Source organism: Ranitomeya imitator, chromosome 4 (genome assembly GCF_032444005.1).
Source record: "Ranitomeya imitator isolate aRanImi1 chromosome 4, aRanImi1.pri, whole genome shotgun sequence".
Classification (NCBI taxonomy): Eukaryota; Metazoa; Chordata; class Amphibia; order Anura; family Dendrobatidae; genus Ranitomeya; species Ranitomeya imitator.
In genome coordinates, this window is record NC_091285.1 from 239,080,336 (window position 1) to 239,100,845 (window position 20,510).

At 43.5% G+C, this 20,510-nt stretch overlaps 1 protein-coding gene and 1 non-coding gene across 2 annotated transcripts; both read right to left on the reverse strand.

Moving 5' to 3' along the window:
• Positions 1 to 7,827: 7,827 nt before the first annotated feature.
• Positions 7,828 to 19,209, reverse strand: LOC138675858 (solute carrier family 25 member 3-like). Its single transcript, XM_069764442.1, has 8 exons — positions 19,106 to 19,209; positions 17,982 to 18,140; positions 15,169 to 15,293; positions 13,378 to 13,557; positions 9,388 to 9,569; positions 8,822 to 8,994; positions 8,275 to 8,385; positions 7,828 to 8,188 (listed from the first exon to the last, which is right to left on the reverse strand). The coding sequence occupies exons 2-8, from the start codon at positions 18,130 to 18,132 to the stop codon at positions 8,028 to 8,030; spliced, it is 1,083 nt and encodes a 360-aa protein (XP_069620543.1). The 5' UTR covers positions 18,133 to 18,140; positions 19,106 to 19,209; the 3' UTR covers positions 7,828 to 8,027.
• LOC138677749 (small nucleolar RNA SNORA53) lies at positions 9,103 to 9,346 on the reverse strand. The gene has a single exon (XR_011321142.1). It is a non-coding gene; the product is annotated as a small nucleolar RNA SNORA53 (small nucleolar RNA).
• Positions 19,210 to 20,510: the final 1,301 nt, after the last annotated feature.

The window sequence follows — 20,510 nt, forward strand, 5'->3', positions numbered from 1 at the left end:
AACAATATAAACCAAAAAACAAACAGATAGATGCCGCGCTAGCAAATGTGGAAAACAATATCACTTATGGGTTATAGCAGAGGTCCCCAACTCCAGTCCTCAAGGCCCACCAACAGGTCATGTTTTCAGGATTTCCTTAGTCTTGCCCAGGTAATAATTGCATCACCTGTGCAATGCAAAGGAAATCCTGAAAACATGACCTGTTGGTGGGCCTTGAGGACTGGAGTTGGGGACCTCTGGGTTATAGCACACGATAACCGACTAAAAGCAATAAACAAAGACAGAAAGCAAACAGACAAAACTCCCCGTGGATTCACGTCAGTGGAACCCCCTGACCCAGAAACAGATACTCCCCCCACCACTATAGTACCGCACCAGCAGCACAGTCTATCCTGCAATGAGTTAAGTGCCAATATCTCTAACTTACCAATGGTATGACTGACACAGCTAAGTGCGGGTCCGCGTTGCGTGAGGGTAGATGTGCCTCTGTCCAATGTAAACCGCCAAGGGTTCCGGCGTGGTGCGCGTCAGATGACGCTATGCAGCGTACCTCAGGGATGCCCCGGCCGGTAGCATTCCCCGGATACCGCACACAAAACCAACAATGGCCGATAGGCTCCTCCTACCTAGTGACGTCACCTGCAGTAAGGAGCGCTGGATCGCTCAAAAAAGGGAGGGGAGAGGGTTTAAACCAACGCGTTTCAAAGAGCAGCGCTCTTCCTCAGGGTTACCGCTCCCCCAGCTCACCCCATCTTATATATTGTCTGGCCATTACTGCGCACCGCCCCCTTCTTAACCCCAGGTTTACCGGCTTTCATAGAAACAGCCACACCAATGTTATACCCACAGCATATGGCACAGTATATTTGAACCCCTTTGCCTGTATTAATATGGGCTACGAATGACTACCCCTATATGCTGCATGACCAAAAAAAAAAAAAAAGATTACCTTTTTTTTTTTTTTTTCCCCTTTTCCTACTTTTGAGACAGTGCAAAGCTCAGAACTTAAGAAGTGCCATATTGCAGTGCAGATTTTGCTGAAATGGGTTGAGGGTGCCATGTCACATTTACAGAGCCCTTGAGGTGCCAGAAAAGCAGAATCCCCCCCATTTGTGACCTCATTTTACAAACTACATCCTCCAGTTCATTCATGAAACCAGAACACATGAGCTGCGCGCACAGTGAACAAGCCCGTAGAGACATGTTCACACCACCAAGAGACTTGAAAACACAAAAAAGCACAGTAAAACCAAAAACACACTGTTGCAAAAAAATCACAGTGGACAGCAAGTGCTAGTAAAAAGATGGAAAAAACAGGGTATTTGGTTGATACGTTTTTTGCAAAAAATGTATATTAAGCCGCTCTACCAAACGTCAAGGTATACCCATATCAGAGCAGTCCTAACTAATGTATGTAATCCCTATCTGATGTATTTAAAACCTGGTCATATGTACAATACCTGTATGAGCAGGATTCAGAAAAGGAATGTCCATGTGGACATTCAGTTCATTCATGTAGGGGTGCAGTGATTATATTGACACCACATGTGCCTCACAGAAGTTTATACAATTTGTGTGTGAACATACAACTATTCATGAATTGGGAGCAGCAGACTTCACCACACACCAAAAAAAACCCTGACGGTCTTGTTGAAATCGGGGCCGTTGTGTGGAAGTACCCCAATCTGACTCAGTAGTGGGCGTGACCACGTAACATGCCTAGCGCTGCAGGAATGCCAAATACAGCCCTAACTGTTGTAGCATTAGGCTGCCGTCACACTAGCAGTATTTGGTCAGTTTTTTACATCAGTATTTGTAAGCCAAAACCAGGAGTGGGTGACAAATACAGAAGAGGTGCATATGTTTCTATTATATTTTTCCTCTAATTGTTCCACTCCTGGTTTTGGCTTACAAATACGGATGTAAAATACTGACCAAATACTGCTAGTGTGACCGCAGCATTATTCTGTATCTCTAGCTGCATTTAAGATTCTCAGCTTTGAATATCCACATTGGGTTTCCAAAGACTACTTCTACTGGAATCAAATAACACTAGGAGCCTAAGAGTTTATTCACATGTTACAGTGTAATTCTTTCCATTATTTTCTGCCAATTCAATACACTGTGCTACAATGTGCCTGTTTAATATTGTCCCTTTAGAGATGTGTATTATTGACTGTAGCAAAATGGAAAGCCATTTAATACGTTTTCTTTGGTAAAATAGTCACCACCGACATTTAATTACATTTTTGGATGCAGATCACATTTATCTCTCTCCATCGGCACACTAATTAACAGCAAACAATTACGGAGGTTAATTTTCCAATTGAAGTGGCACATTGTTTACTGTCTCCTCTGAATACATAAGCTGGTCCCTTTAGAGGTGGATGTTGAACGAGGGAAAACGAAAATGGAGTGAAGTCATTTAATAATTCCCTTCAGACAAACATTAGATTTAATTTTTGGATGCAGATCACATTGCTCTGTCTTCACTGGCAAATTTCTCTTACTGATTAATACAGAAAGATTGTGGATCAAATGGTAAAAAATAAAAACCAACTCAAAATTCACTGTCACTCGTACATGGGACTTGGAAAAGTATATATCAGAACACAAGCTAAAGTGTGCATCATTTTGCCAATTCAGGACCACAACTATCTAAATTTCCGATGGGTTAGAGTGCTTGATCTATAGGAGGTAAACATTTGCTGCCAGTGACATTTAGCATCCTTGTAGCCATAAGGTGTAATGCACAGCAACATAGGTGTGATGCTGTAAGTTTAATAAGGAAGGAAACGAACATTTATAAAGTAATAAAACATAACTGTGATTCTTCAGCTGTCAGCCAGGCCAGGCCAGCTGGGTTCCAGAGATAAGAGCCTTGCCTATCAAATGTTGAAGTTTCTATTTGGTTACAGAGTTGGTGGCCATTAGGATCAACATTTTTCTGATCTCAAATGTATCGAAGGATTCCAACTGAGGCTTTCATAGGTATATCAATATCTAGGAACAAGCAGGTGAGCGCCGTGAACGAAGTACACAAAGGATCTGCAGACATGGTTGTAGGAATCATTGCTCAGTCTATGAGCACTCACATGGATTTATAGAGACATACACTGTGTGCAGAATTATTAGGCAAGTTGTAGTTTAGAGGATTATTTTTGTTATTGATCAACAACTATGTTCTCAATCAACCCAAAAAACTCAAATATCAAAGCTTAATATTTTTGGAAGTTGGAGTGGGGTTATTTTGCTTTGGCTATCTTAGGAGGATATCTGTTTGTGCAGGTAACTATTACTGTGCAGAATTATTAGGCAACTTAAATATATTCCCATCTCACTTGTTTATTTTCACTAGGTAAACTAGTATAACTGCACAAGATTTAGAAATAAACATTTCTGACATGCAGAAAGAAAACCCCCCAAAATTAGTGACCAATATAGCCACCTTTCTTTATGATGACAACAACCTTCCATCCATAGATTCTGTCAGTTGCTTGATCTGTTTACGATCAACAGTGTGTGCAGCAGCCACCACAGCCTCCCAGACACTGTTCCGAGAGGTGTACTGTTTTCCCTCCCTGTAGATCTCACATTTTATTAGGAACCACAGGTTCTCTATGGGGTTCAGATCAGGTGAACAAGGGGGCCATGTCATTATTTTTCCTTCTTTGAGACCTTTACTAGCCAGCCACGCTGTGGAGTAGTTGGAGGCATGTGATGGAGCATTGTCCTGCATGAAAATCATGTTTTTCTTGAACGATACCAACTTCTTCCTGTACCACTGCTTGAAGAAGTTGTCTTCCAGAAACTGGCAGTAGATCTGGGAGTTGAGCTTCACTCCATCCTCAACCCGAAAAGGTCCCACAAGTTCACCTTTGATGATACCAGCCCATACCAGTACCCCATCTCCACCTTGCTGGCATCTGAGTCGGAGTGGAGCTCTCTGCTCTTTACTGATCCAGCCTCTGGCCCATCAAGAGTCACTCATTTCATCAGTCCATAAAACCTTTGAAAAGTCAGTCTTAAGATATTTCTTGGCCCAGTCTTGACGTTTTAGCTTGTTTCTTGTTCAAAGGTGGTCGTTTTTCAGCCTTCTTTATCTTGGCCATGTCCCCGAGTATCACACACCTTGTGCTATTTGTTACTCCTGTAACGTTGCAGCTCTGAAATATGGCAAAACTGGTGGCAAATGGCATCTTGGCAGCTTCACGCTTGATTTTCCTCAATTCATAGGCAGTTATTTTTCGCATTTTTTGCCCAACACGCTTCTTGCGACCCTGCTGGCTATTTGCCATGAAACGCTTGATTGGTCGGTGATCACGCTTCAAAAGTTTGGCAATTTCAAGACTGCTGCAACCCTCTGCAAGACATCTCACAATTTTGGACCTTTCAGAGCCCGTCAAATCTCCCGTGACCCATTTTGCCAAAGGAAAGGAAGTTGCCTAATAATTAAGCACACCTTATATAGGGTTTTGATGTCATTAGACAACACCCCTCCTCATTGCAGAAATGCACATCACCTGATTTACTTAATTGATAGTTGGCTCTCAAGCCTGAACAGCTTGGAGTAGGACAAAAATACAACTTGCCTAATAATTCTGTACACAGTGTATAGTGTTGTTCAGTGTCCATACGATGCACTGCTTGGACATTTCCTTGCTCAAATAGGCAATCACATTGCATATGTAATGTTGGTGTTCGCACTTCCGTGGTATTAGGAGACTCAATATCCCTCTACTGTATGATTGGTAACAACACTTAAACAGATATAGGGTCAACTTCTTTACATTTTAAGGTCTTTTTGGTCCTGTAGTATTCGTTACCTTTTATGCAAAGTCTTCAAAATAGAAGCCTATAGTTACTGAATTTTGCACTCAAAAAAAATATTTATTTTTAACCATTTTACAGCAGAAGTCACACATTCAGCTAAATGTCAAGTTTATGCAAACAAAAAAAAAAAATCACTTTAATCAATTGAATTATTTGAAAACATCTAGAAACCCCAAAACCCTCCCACAATGACAAATGCCCTTATACCCTACATGGATATTTTGGGGTGTTCCTTTTTGAGATCCCAAAAGACAGAACTCCTATCAGTGAGAACGCCGTGCTCAGTTGGCTTCAGGGGGTACCAGACCCTAAAAACAAACACCCCTGTTAAATAACTTTCAGGTATACATCGATCGAATGGTCAGATTCACAAGTCTGATTTGCAGTCTGAGTTTGGACAGTATGCACAAAGCACGTGTGAACCTCTTGACCCACACTCAGAAGACCCAGTCTCCACACTTCTTGGTCCATACTCAGACTGCAAATCCCAGATGAATGAAAGCAACTAAGTGTGTAGAGCTTTGACACTGGCAGTCACCATCACACGATGAATCTCAAATACGGCCAAATCTACACCATGATGCTGAGCAGTGTGGATTTTCTTTTCACGTTTCAAGATTAAAAGGTAAACAAACGAAATTCACTGGTGTACACCACACATTTAAAAAAAAAAAAAAAGAAAGTATTCTTTTGACCAGCTTATTAGTCTATTGGCCTGAAGATAGGAACCCTACAAAAGACCCCAACCAATTGTTCTAGACAGGTGAAAGTGCACAGCTCAGGATAGTGTTTGTTTTGGTTACAAATAATAATGCAATCCATATTCTGCCATCTACCCACTCCGGTAGAATCAGTGCCTTCCTATCTCCCAAGCTGCGTACCAGTCAGTTATAATGTAGCTCGTGGAGAGTCTGCAGACAAGAGCACCAAGAACCTGTAAGCAAGCCATAGGGCATGAAAGAAACTCAGAAAAACACAAACATTCTTAGTTACTCTAATAACCTCTGATTTGTTAATTAGAAATAGCATCTAATGATATTTTTTTTTTAATGAGGTTTATTTACGTTGACAGACCAGTTTGGAATTATTTTTTTTTTATGTGAAAAACTCAAGTGTGTAAATTATTGCAATACTCAGATATTAAAAGCTTGAACAAACAGTAGAACAAAAAGCCACCTAAATCATAAAAGGGACAACTGGATTGACACTTCAGACCAGCAGTGTGCCAATGCTGATGATCTATTTCTGTGCTCTATTCCAGTAGCTTTGACTTTGTAGCATAGTAGAAGTGCAGGTGATGAACGCTAGTTACACAGCACACTCTTTGCCTAGCTAATTGGCAACGCTCAGGATACGTACACGATCAAGAATTGGAAGCACTTTGGACTCGGCCTATGTACACTGAATGAAAGCGCTGCCAGCTAATGAACGGCGGTGAATCCTCTGATCACTGAACTGTGCGGATTCACTGTGTCCAATACATTGTACGGGTGAAAGTTAACCTGCAGAGACTAACGTCTCCGCAAGATAGACATGCTGTGGTCTGGAGAGACGCGTTGCATGTCCGTCTCTGGACGCATAATGGGCAATTTAAAAAGAAAACCAAGTTTTAATTATTTTCTGCAGTTCTTGCTTAATGTGTCCACTTCAACATCAAGAATTTGGTGAAAAAGCCTTCTAAAAAATAAATAAATAAAAAATTCCTTACACTTTTGAACGTGATTGTGAGGCTGCTATTTTATTGCAATAAATACACATTTAGGAATATATAATTCCCGCTTAAAGGGAACCCGTCAGCAGGATTGTGCTCAGTAACCTACTGACACGGCCAGGTCGGCGCCGTTATACTGATTAAATTGATACCTTGGGTGATTAAATCCATCTCGTGGTTTGTTGCTTAGGTATTCATTTGCATGGTTACTGACAGGTCACTGATCCTCAGGGATCTGCCCCCCCTTCATTTTACATAATAAATATATTTAAAACAAATCCCTTCTGCAGTCAGGCACCGGCATGGAACCTTGACCACATCCATATTGTTTGATTATTGTTTTTGATGGTATCCATGAATTGCTAAAAAAAAAAAAAAGTTTGAAAATGGCTCCAGCGCAGTAGTAGCAGCAATCAGCGATCCAATAGCTGCTACTGCACAGGCAGCACCATCTTAAAGGAGATTTTTTTTTCCTCTTGTTACTGCATAAATATGGTCTTTTGACTTTCTCGTTCCGCCGTTTACCAATCGGATTAATTCTTTTTACATGTTGATAGAGCGGACGATTCAGAACGCGGCAATACTAAATATGTGTATTTTTTTCTCTCATTGTTTTACTTTGAATGGGGAGAATGGGGGGTGATTTGAATGTATTTGTAAAATAGGTTTAAAAACATTTTTCACTTTTGGTTTCCATCGAATTACTTTTTCTACATATAGCAGGCCTTCAGCCCTGCTCTATGTAGCTAAAATTGCTCACATGCTATGATCGCTGGGCGACACACACAGCAATGACAACCACAGGGGTCTGCTGCAGAGCCCAGGCTACCATATGAACCCAGCGTTAACCCGCGGTCATGTGACTTGGTCACCGATGGGCAGGATTAGTGACGCACTCAGTGTAAGCATGTTAATGCCGCCGTCAGATTGAGAGCGGCATCTTAGTTAACAGCCGCAGGTGGATCACGATTCCACCTGTGGCTGTTAGGGGCACGTCAGCTGTTCAAAGAGGCTGACATGTGCCAGTTAAGTTGCGGGCTCACCGCGGGAGCCCACTTTAGACATAACTATAAGTCTAAAGTGGAAAACTGGTTAATTTGGATTTTCTCTACATTCGTTTTACAAATGGTCCTTTATATTCCGTGCTTCAACACAACCAGGTGAGCTGGTTATTTTAATTTGTCTATAAGAAACCTAATGATATTCCCTTCAACTGTCTTGCATGCAGGTTGGAGGGTGACCTGTGTAAATTAAGAAAGGGATAGGACACAAAGGCCAGAAGATACATTCTTCCATTCTTGTGGACCTTCTGTTTATTTCAACAGACAACCACACTGGTAAAATCAATTGACAGGTTAGCTACCAAGCAGAGTGAACATACAACCAATAATTACATCTGGGAAATGGTAGATCCTACATGGTTGAGTTTTCCTTTATAAAACCTTTAAAGTCATGTAAGTTTACATTATTTTAGTCCATGTGTTTACTGGGTCAGGCCAAGCTTCTTCTTCAGAGACTCTGGCATCTCAGGGGGAGGAGGACGAGGAAGTCTGAAGTAGACCTTCACGGAGTCATAGATGAACCACTGCAGAGCGGTTAAGGTACCAATCATGATAATACGAGCAGTCAGCCCCTTCCAGACTCCTACAAATGCAAAGAAAAGGTGAAACAAGGGTGGAGAGAGAGGGGAATGAGGAGGGAAACTATTCAATCTAGGGGGAGATTTGTACCTTTTGGTCCAAGCCTCTTGAGGACTTCGACAGCAGTGCTTCCCTTTTCTTTGTTCAGCACAGAGACCACAGAATCAGCAGGATGGGACACAATAGCGCAGAACACCCCAGCTAAAATCAAAAAGAAAGCTTGTGAAGTACTGAAATGTAATGCATACAGTGAAAGGGTGAAGAAAGAGACTCATCCAGAGTTCATAGCAAAAAAACTTCCTGTCCAAAGACCATTACAGCTGCTCAATTTGAACATTTAGGAGATTGTATTTTGCTATGTAGAAATAGACATGTTAAAGTAAAGGCTTTAAGAAGGGGCGTGACAGGTTACAAACGAGGCTGTGAAATGCCCAGATGACAGAGGCTAGAGATTTCAGAGGCCCGGTTCAGTGGTAAACACACAGCAGCTGAATCCCCCATCAAGTGAATAGTCTAAACAAATACCATTTTACAGAGATATTATTGGGAAGTAGACAGCAAATGCAAGGCCGATTACTAGAAAACTCAGCAAAGCAGCTTAAAGTTCCCCATTTTAAAGGAGTTGATACAAACTTACCAATGTAACCAGCGACAAAAGTGACAATCAACTGTTCGCCCTTTGAACATTCACTGCGTGGCTTGGGAACAACATGTTTATACAGGGCTTCAACTGTACGTTCAAAGCAGGCAAACTTCATCATGGTGTATGGAATCTGCCTCATCCACAGGGGAGCAACACCTTTGTAGAACCTGTGCAAGTTAATATTTAAATTATGAATAAGAAGTCTTTTAAATGCTGCACTTTAACATGAGTTTGTCAGCCCAAACTGACAGTGTAAACTAAGCACAAAGCGCATCACTGTCCACACAATAGCCATGTTCTAAAGGTGATAAACGGCACAGTCATACTGCAGCTGCTGCCATTAGAACATAAATGGCTAATGTGAAGGTATATTACTCTTACATGCCAATGACTCAAGCACCTTTGACTGTACAACCGGAAAAGTTGCTGGTTGTCACTGAACTGGAACCGCTGGGAGTGAACCAGCTGAACTCAGAACGAGATAAAACAACCCCAAAGGTGGATCTAAGGGAGCATGTGACTGAACAGCGGTAATAAGGAGGAAATGAACCAGCACTTACGCCCAAATTCCTTCTTCAGCATACATCTTGGGGGCGGCTTGCCGCAGAGTGTTGGCATATCCTGGCTGTGTTTGGATACGTACTTTTGCAGCTTCCATTGGAGCCAAAGCAATATCTGCAAAGAACTCAGCGCTGGCAGATGCAGCCAGGTACAGGGATGTGCGCCACAAGTAGGTATTTTCCTGAAAAAAAATAAAAAAAAACAAACAATAAATAAAGAACATTCTACGACTACTACATACATTCTTCCTTTGACCTTAAAGAACGCAATTTCATTGGACATTTAAGCAATGTTCACACGTTGAGTTTTTGCAGCGTTTCGTCCTACAGCAAAATCTGATCTCTTAAGGTACCGTCACACTAAACGATATCGCTAGCGATCCGTGACGTTGCAGCGTCCTGGCTAGCGATAGCGTTCAGTTTGACACACAGCAGCGATCAGAATCCTGCTGTGATGTCGTTGGTCGCTGCAGAAAGTCCAGCACTTTATTTCGTCGCTGGACTTCCTGCTGACATCGCTGAATCGGCGTGTGACGCTGATTCAGCGATGTCTTCGCTGGTAACCACGGTAAACATCGGGTTACTAAGCGCAGGGCCGCGCTTCGTAACCCGATGTTTACCCTAGTTACCAGCGTAAAAGTAAAAAAAACAAACACTACATATTTACCTTCCACTGTCTGTCCCTCGGCGCTCTGCTTCTCTGCCCTGTGTCAGCGTCGGCCAGCCGGAAAGCACAGCGGTGACGTCACCGCTCTGCTTTCCGGCCGCTGTGCTTACACAGGGCAGAGAAGCAGAGCGCCGAGGGACAGACAGCGGAAGGTAAATATGTAGTGTTTGTATTTTTTACTTTTACGCTGGTAACTAGGGTAAACATCGGGTTACTAAGCGCGGCCCTGCGCTTAGTATCCCGATGTTTACCCTGGTTACCGGCATAGTTGGTCGCTGGAGAGCTGTCTGTGTGACAGCTCTCCAGCGACCAAACAGCGACGCTGCAGCGATCCGGATCATTGTCGGTATCGCTGCAGCGTCGCTTAGTGTGACGGTACCTTTAACAGTACAGAAGCTACTTACAAAAAGCAGGTTTTTCAGGATGACAAAGCTCAGCTTTGCTTCCAGCACAGAAGCATGAACACAGGGCACCAATGCTAAACATATGTGAAATCAAAGCCATTTTTGGAAATTTTGCAAATTTAGTGGAAAAAGATTTTAGTTCTGAAAACAATAATCATTATTTAAACAAAACCGTTCAGAAGAGTTCATGAAAAATTACACAAATGCAACAGCAAGGGAGTTGAATTGGTTGGGAAATTGTATACACTTGGTCAGCCCTTGAGTTGGTCAGGTATTGTTCATTTCACACCTTGGTTGGTGATTAGTGATATGTGGATAGCAAACAGTTTAATTAAACTGCACTAATCCTAACTGCCATCCTAACCACCAGGCAGCGCTCGTAGCAATCCGGCAATGAACCATAGAGGTCTGCTGGAGACCTCTGGTTGTCATGCCAACCCATCAGTTTCCCCGTGATCAGGGTCACCGATGGGTGGGATTTCCAGCACGCTCCATGTAGCTAAAATGCTGACTTGCTATGAGCGGTGACCGCTGGGCGGCACTCAGCAATCCGGCAATGACAACCACACGGGTCTGCTACAAACCCGGGCTGTCATGCAAACCCAGCGTTGACCTGCGATCATGTGGCTGTCACCGATGGGCGTGATTAGTGACACGCTCTCGGTGGAAGCATGTTAAATGCCGCTGTCAGATTGATAGAGGCATTTAGCTAGTTAGCCACAGGTGGATCGCGATTCCCCCCGCCGCTGTTAGAGGCAAATGTCAGCTGTTCAAAACAGCTAATGTGCCTGGAAAGATGTCGGCTCAGTGCAGGAGCGCACATCAAAGGGGGAGACACAACATGCACAGTACAAGTACGGCGTATGTCGTGAAGGGGTATTTAAAAAAAAAAAAAAAAAAGGAGTGCAGGAGATTTCTGAAAGCTCATAATGTTTGCTGGTAATGTAAAACGCAGCTTTTAATTTGCATAAAAAGGAAGCGTGTGAACATAGGGAACCACGATGGATGAACACGGAACTTAAAACATGCTAAAAATGAAGAAAGAATTGTTAATCAAATGAAAAGAGGCATACCTAAAGAATATACTGATGTCTGCAGAACCTGCAGTGCACGAATCGGATTATCTAAAGCTGACAAGTTAAGGCTTGCAAGAGACGTCAATTGCAATAAAAAAAAAAAAGAATTCTTGGGATATGTCAAAAGTAAAAGAAAAGTCAAAAGATGCTATAGGATTTTTACAGGATGAAAATGATGAAATGGTAAGAAAGCATGTTGAGAAGGCAGAACTTTTTAATTCCTATTTTGCATCTGTTTTCTCTCAGTAAGGAAATGTAACATCAACTGATCTTGACTGTCCTATTAAAGTAATAGAAGAATCCACGATATCTATAAACAGAAAGATGGTGAGCAAACACTTAGCTAACAAATTAATTCAAGTCTCCAGGTCGAGAGATTACACCCCAGAGTACTGAAGGAGATAGAAGAAATTTTTGAACCACTCTCCATAATCTTTGAAAATTCTTGGAGAACAGGAGAAGTCCCAGAAGACCGGAGAAGAGCAAATGTTGTTCCTATCAAAAAGGGGAAGATTGTAGGCCCAGGGAACTATAGGCCGGTGAGTCTGACATTCATACCAGGAAAGATCTTTGAACAAATTATAAAACAACATGTATGTAAGTACCTGGGTAAGAATGAAGTGATTAAACAGTCAGCATGAGTTTGTAACTAATAAGTCACGTCAGACTAACTTAATTTCCTTCTACAAAATCACTGAATAATAATAATAATAATCATCATTTATATAGCGCCAACATATTCCGCAGCACTTTACAGTTTAACCGTTAACTGAATGGGTGGATCAGGGAACTGCTGTAGATATACTATATCTTAACTTAAAAGCATTGGAAAAATCATCTCACACCATCCTTATTGGAAAAAAAAGGACTAAGTATGGAATGGACAAGGTAACTGTTAGGTGGATTCATAACTGGCTTAGTGATCGGACCCAAAGAGTGGTCATAAATGGCTGCACATCCAGTTGGAAGAATGTCTCAAGTGTGGTACCACAGGGTTCTGTTCTGGGCCCTGTATTGTTCAACATCTTTATCAATGATTCATATGAAGGAATTGAGGGTAAACTGATTAAATTTGCTGATGACAAAGCTAGGAGGATGGCTAATACTAGAGAGGGGGGAGCAACAGCACATGTGAAAAAAGACTTGGTATACGAATATATCATAAAATGAACATGAGTCAACAGTGTGACGCAGCAGCAAAAAAGGCAAATGCAACTCTGGGATTTATTAACAGAAGCATACAGTCTAGATCACGTGAAGTCATTATTGCCCTCTACTCCCCTTTGGTCAGACCTCACCTGGAATACTGTGTCCAGTTTTGGGCACCATATTATAAAAAAAACACGACATCAAACTGGAGCAAGTTCAGAGAAGAGCGACCAGAATGGTGACCGGTCTGCAAACCATGTCCTATGTGGAAAGGTTAAAGAATCTGGGAATGTTTAGCTTGCAAAAAAGAAGACTGAGAGGAGACTTAATAGCTGTCTACAAATATCTCAAGGGCTGTCACATTGTAGAAGGATCATCTTTATTCTCATTTGCACAAGGAAAGACTAGAAGCAATGGGATGAAACTGAAGGGGAGGAGACAGATTAGATATTAGAAAAAACTTCGACAGGGTGATCAATGAGTGGAACAGGCTGCCACGAGAGATGGTGAGTTCTCCTTCAATGGAAGTCTTCAAACAGGCTGGACAGACATCTGTCTGGGATGATTTAGTGAATCCTGCTTTGAGGAGTGGGTTGGACAAGATGACCCAGGAGGTCCCTTCCAACTCTACCATTCTATGATTCTATGAAAGTCAAACTAAATACTCAATTAAATCTTTTATGTATAGTCTTACCTCACCGAGCATATTTGCATACAAGATTTTGAAAACTTCATAGAATCCAAACTTGCATAATCCTTGCATTGAATAGCCAATGAAGGTAGGTGCCCATCCTTTAGCAAGACCACGGACACCATCTTCTTTGAGCGTTACTGAAAAGCCATTGAAAATGCTCTTGTACTTCTGAGGATCAACCTACAATTTAAAAGAATAAAAAAGATTAGAAGACAAAAATGGGCAAGGTTAAACAGCTTTTAATTAACAGTTGCATGATCAGGACTACAAAAAGGTGGAGGACAACTGTGTGGAAACACCTGCCAAAAGTCTATAGTATGACAAGAGAACTCTCGTTTAGCACCTTCGACAGTACAATAAGAAGTTGCTCAGAGAGGGACACATGTAAATGGAAGAGAAGGTCAGATGACAATCTGCAAGACTCTGCTCAAATAGGGAACATGCTGTATATAAAAAGATGGTTTACTATTTGTAAGTGCTCAGTACAAATGGAATTTGCAGTAACCAATCCACAGACTTTCCAATATAACAGAATATGTTAGACTTTTGACAAGAGTTCAATGCAATTTAGATTCAAATAACCTTCAAAGGGGTTGTACCAAATTTGAAAATTATTCCTGTCCATGGGCTAGGCTATAAGGTTTTCAGAGATCAGGAATTCACCAATCCGTGAACCAGGGCTCTGAAAGAGCTCCATGTGAATGGAGCAGTGGTGGATCATGTGCACATCCGATCCTTTGACTCCTAATTAGTGATGAGCGAGTATACTTGTTGCTCAGGTTTTCCCTAGCACGCTCGGGTGGTCTCCGAGTATTTGCAACTGCTCGGAGATTTAGTTTTCGTCGCCTCAGCTGCATGATTTACAGTTGATAGACAGCTTGAATACATGTGGGGATTCCCTAGCAACCAGGCAACCCCCACATGTACTCAGGCTGGCTAGCAGCCATTAATCATGCAGCTGCGTCACCAAAAATTAAATCTCCGAGCAGTTACAAATACACGGAGACCACCCGAGCGTGCTAGGGAAAACCTGAGCAACGAGTACACTCGCTCATCACTACTCCTAATGAGAGATAAGCTACCTACGCCTGTCCCATTAAGAATGAATGGATGGATGTGCACACGACTGACCATAGCTCCATTCACACAGGACTAATAATGACCTGGTTCTTGGAATTGTGAGGGTCCCAAAGGTCACACCCCCATCTAGCGATAAGTTTAGGATAGGGAATCAAAATTCAAAGCTAGGTACATTCCCATTAATGTTCATCATTAAACATGTGCTTCACTTCAGTAAGATTTATCTAATCTGCAGAAAAAAGGACAGAAGATGACAACTAAATACTAGTGATGAGCGACTGTACTCGTGTGAGTGATCTCCAAGCAACGAGTACAGTCGTACTTGGAGATTTAGTTTTCATCACGGCAGCTGAATGATTTACAGCTACTAGCCAGGCTGAGTACATGTGGGGGTTGCGTGGTTGCTAGGGAATCCCCACATGTAATCAAGCAGGGTAGTAGCTGTAACTCATTCAGCTGCCGTGATGAAAACTAAATCTCCGAGCAGTCAAATGCTCGGAAAACCCGAGCAAGAGTACACTCGCTCATCATTACTAAATACCTATTTGGGGGCAGTGACTGGATCACCCTCTTTATGGGAAAGCGCTGCAAAGCCACATTGGTAGAAGGGGGACATTTACATTATTTGGCATATTACAGATTCAGCTTAAATCTAAATAAAAAAAACAACCGGGACACACCAGAATGTTAATGTGATCGTGTTATACCAACCTGAATTCGACATTTCACCAGATCCATAGGTACAACTGCAGTGTGTGTTATACCACAACTGAGGATGCCACCAAAGCCACAAATTGCATAGAACTGTGCCGAGCCATATTCACAACTGTATTCTCCTGCATGAACAAACCAGAACACACCATGCTTTTATAACAAACATGCGCTGTTTAGTGGCACAACAAGCTCATTTAGGAAACACTGGTTAGTTTACACTCCAGGATACATGCAGACAAACCTGTATTCTGCATTTAACCAGATCTAATGGGACCACTGCAGTATGCGTTGTACCACAGCTTATGATTCCACCAAAGCCGCATAGTGCAAAGAATTTCCCAGATCCATACGCACAGCTATAGTCCTCTGTTTAATCAAAATCAATACAGTAAGTGTGAATAAAATTATTCTCACCACAGTAAGACACTAGTGCTGGACGTAAGCTGGATTCACACACCCATAATATAATCTGTGCCTAGAGAGTAATACCTGACCTAGCTGCAGGGCTCCTGAACTGAGTCGCCTTGTAAGCACAGGAGGCTGTGCAGGTCAGAAGAGTTGTCGGATACTGCAGTCCGTGCACACACCGTTTATGGACATGTGCATCCAGCGTTACTAACAACCAATAAAGGGATATTTGCCCTCCAAAACCACAATTCAAAGTGTCATTTTGCCTGAAAAATTGTGTAAAATATTATGCATTACGCAGTTTTTGCGACATTTTGGAGATCCACAAAAAAAATCTATATAATCGTCTAAGGGTCACTTCCGTCTGTTTGTCTGTCACAGAAATCCCACGTTGATGATTCCCTACTCCCCTCCAGTCACTGCCACCTCCCTACTGCCCCCATAGCGGTTTAGCAGTCCGTTAACGCTGTTATTAACCCTGTGACCAACTTTTTACTATTGATGCTGCCTATGCGTTTAGCGATGCTCCTCGCGACGCTCCAGTCCCAAGAATGCATTGCGGCAATGACTGGAGATGACGTAGCGGTCTCGCGAGACCGCTACATCACCACGTGTTATTGCCGCAATGCATTCTTGGGACCTGAGCGTCGCGAGGAGCATCGCTAAACGCCTGGGCTGGATCAGGGGGCCGCAGGAAGGTGAGTATATAACTTTTTTTACTTTAATTATTATTATTTTTTTTTTTTTTAACAGAGATATGGTGCCCACATTGCTATATACTACGTGGGCAGTGCTATATACTACTATACATTTTCTAGAATACCTGATGTGTTAAAATCGGGCCACCATCATATGTGTGTGTGTATTAGTTGACTTGTAGTGCCGCACATTGTAGCTCCTATATACTGTGCCCAGCTCGTGATTCTGGAGACATGTACCCATAAATTAGACGGGTTCTCATCTCTACAGAAATGCCAAACGTGTGGTTTAGGCACATTTTGTGGCATAGGTCACGTTCAGTATTTGCAAGCCATAACCATGAGTAGGTGAAAAATGCAAAAGTGGTGCCGTACTTCTATTATACTTTCCTCTGATTATTCCTATAATGATTTTGGCTTATAAATACAGATATATATATAAAAAAAAAAAAACTGACCAATTACTGCACGTGTGGATATGGCCTTAGAAGGAGGGAGAATTTGCTGGATTTCTTTTGGAGGAGCAAGAATCCATAGCCTTTGTGCTAATAATAATATGGAAGCCCACTATATTTCAATTAACAGAAGATGTACCCGAGTGCAGATTTGCCTTTTTTTTTGGGGGGGGGGGGGGGGGGGGGGGACACATTTTACATAACATTTTGTGATCACATTTATCCAGCGCTCTACACTGAGTACTTACATTGGGTTTACCATCTAAGTCTCTGAACATGGATCAGATGAAACCCCCAAAGGATCCATTCACTATAATGAGGAGGCAGAGTTACTCAGGACTTCGTCTGGCCTCTGTTCAACAGTGTCCTCCTCAGAAGTGCACAAAACTGTGGCGTACTGCGCTTTTATGCACGCCGTCTGCCAGATTGCCTCATTATAGGGAATCTTCCACTGGGGGTTCTGTCTGAATCACATATTACTGAGATTTACACCAAGATCCCACTGTAAGCACTCAGCGTTGAGCGCAGGATAAACGTGTTGAGACTTACTGCGATCTTTAGAAGGAAGAATAAATCGGTTTTATTTTTTTATGCTGTTCCTCATGCGGTATAAGTGATTAGGCGACTTTATTCAGGTTGGCATGATTACTTCGATGCCAGTTTTATATATTTTTTTTATGTTTGGCTGCTGACAAACTCTAAAAGACGCTTTTTTTTTACATTGCCATATACTGAGAGCTCTAATTTTTTTTCTATATTTCTATTGACAGTCATGTGAGGACTTGATTCCTGCAAGACGACGTTTATTGATGACTTTCATGATCGCCCGGCGACATCGTACAGGCACAGCTCACATACCCGCATGTCGTAAATGTACGTCATGTTGTAGGAAGGGATCAATGTTTGAACGTCGTCACGTTAGTCCGGCTAATAGGCCAGATGAGACAACACTTTCATAGACAGTATGGAGAATATAACCACAGAAATTCTAGATAACATCTGCATGAGGCAAATCACTATTGCTTCTGAAGAGTTAATGGTAAGAAGTCGTTCCAGTTATTTACTCAAGGCCTTCATATTGAAAATGATATGACCTTGAAAAAAGTGACCTATACAAGATCATATCCTGATCCTACAAGCTGGATCTGCCAGACACTATTTAGTAAGATAATGGATGGAATGTGCAGGCAATGTAGCAGCTTGTGCGCGGTCACTAGGACCCCTCGGTGTCACGGCTATGTACACATACCTTCCTGCACAGCCGCAGCAGCAGCCAGCCGGCGAACTGGTTGGACCTGGGAGGAACCGTTCTTCCGTAAAGTCACATTCTCCGGTCCCAACTGGAAGTGAGGAGCATTAAACGGGTTCACCCGGGCTAACTGGGCTACAGTGGAGTACATGGTGGCAGCTGTGGATATAAAGTAGGCCCGTCATCATACATGTATGGTAGCCACACACTGATGAAAAGTACAGTCGGTAGATCTGCAGAGAGTACAATGGTAGACTATTAGACTTTAGTATCTGGATGGGACAACTAAGCGGACAGAAGAATCTGAGGCTGGTGCTGCACATGGATGGAGAGTCAGAACACGTCACAAGGAAAGTGCTGCAGCCGGTTGTCCAAGAAACCAATCAGATGTCCCCTTTCATTTAAAAAAAGGCTTCTAAGAAACAAAAGATATAATATGATATGATTGGTCACTGTGGGAAAGTCCTCTTTACCAGTGATGGGTGTCCTGGATCACTCGGCTCTGCTCACCACAATGAGCCGGATCTATTAGATCTCCTATCTGTATTAATTATGTGTTCAACTGCAAGTTAAGACAATTATGTTCAAGTCTGTCAGCACAGAATGACTGCTCCAACCAGGGCTGTGGAGTGGGAGTCATGGAAATGGAGGAGTCGGAGGTTCAGACACTCGGTGCACCCTTGGTGTGGCCTGCTCCCATCACCACCAGCATGAACGACTGCTCTCTGGACACAAAGGCTCGGACCACCAACCTCTCCAGAGACATGGAGCAGCCCGAGGGCACCAGAGCAAGTCTGTAACCCAGGCACTATGGACGCCGCCATTGGTGAAACCCCGTGTGTGGCATCCCTGGCCCCCGGGCTGGTTGGAGGCCACTGCTGCCATTATAGCTGCCGGGGGCCTGAAGCAGAATGTGTCGCCCCCGCACACCCCGTGTAACCCCGCATATACGGCTCACTAGAGCCACGAGGCCAAACGTCCCCGCGCCGACTACAAGCGAGCTCCGGGCACACAGCGGTACAACCGGCTCTTCACAGCGCTAACCCGGCCAGAGCGGCGTCCCCCACATTACTAGCCGGCGAGAGGCCCGAGGCTTCCCCCACACTGCGGCCTGCCGCACTCACCTACAAGATGGCGCTCACACTGCCGTCACCGGCTAACAGAGGGCGAACGTCCTCCAGACCTGATAAATTTGTCCTTCCGTGACGTCAGCTCCCCGCCCCTGCACCTCTAACGCCAAGCTAATTGGCTTCTGCTACCTACGTCATTAAAACTCCTATATTCTTATTGGCTGCTGCTCAAAGGGCGGTTTCAGTCACGTGACCCCAGTGAAGCGAGCGCTGCGTAGGGAGCGTGCGTCTCAGCTGACCGGTGCCCTGCGTGACTCTGGGCTTAGTATATCCCTCAGTATCGTCTCCAATGTCACAGGAACAGGTCGTCTCCACAGTGACCTTACATTGCGTGCTGGTGATATTCTAGCGCCTGCCCAGCCAGCACATATGCGGGAATACACGATATGTCCGCCATGGCGCACACCTTCGGCACATTGCTGCTAAGAAAAAGTGTGTTCCAGATGGCTGGACTGGGGGGTTTGGGGCCCTCAGGAGGAACTGACTCTAGGGGGCCACACTCCAGCTCTATGCAATGCCTGTTAGCCCCTTATAGTGGAGCGTGCACTGTAAGGCTACTTTCACACTAGCGTCGTACGACGCACATCACAATGCGCTGTTTTGCAGAATGCATTTTTTCTCCATAGGCTTGTATTAGCAACGCATTGCCACACATCGCAACAGTTGTGGCGGACCATCGGCACCAAAAAACGTTGCTGGTAATGTTTTTTGGTGCTTTGTGTCCGCCATTTCCAACCACGCATGCACGGCCAGAACTCCACCCCCTCCTCCCCACAACTCACAATGGGGCAGCGGATGCATTGTAATAATGCATCCACTGCCCCCGCTGTGCTGCGTTGGCACAGGATGCGTCGGTACGTCGGCCTCAACGCACTGCGACGGGCCAACGCTAGTGTGAAAGTAGCCTAACAGGCACAGGCGGCTCCCATACTCTACTGTGCACCGCTACCGCAATCCATAGGTTAGGCAGGTCCTAACTTATTGGTCACTGGAGGCGCCGGCCATTGGAAACCTCACCTGTTGGGAGAATGTGGAGCTTTTAGCCAACTGGGGGATGTCTGACCACAGCGCCATTCATCCTTTTTGGGACTGCCAAAAAAAAGCCACATGCAGCACTCACTGTCACATAGGGAATAAATGGATGGATGGATCAGTAGTCAAGTCATCCAAGATGCTCCATTCTAATCATAATAGAAGTTCCACATTCCGCCAATCTGAGTAGGTCCCAGCAGTTGGAACCTCACCAATCAATAACGTATCACTTCCGCTGTGGATAGGCGATTACTAGTATTCACCGGAGAATCCCTGTAAGTGCATCTTCGCTATTGTGTAATGGTATGTCGCAGGACAGGGAGGGGTTAAACTTCCAAGTAGTTCATCTCTAATGGACTCAGGATAA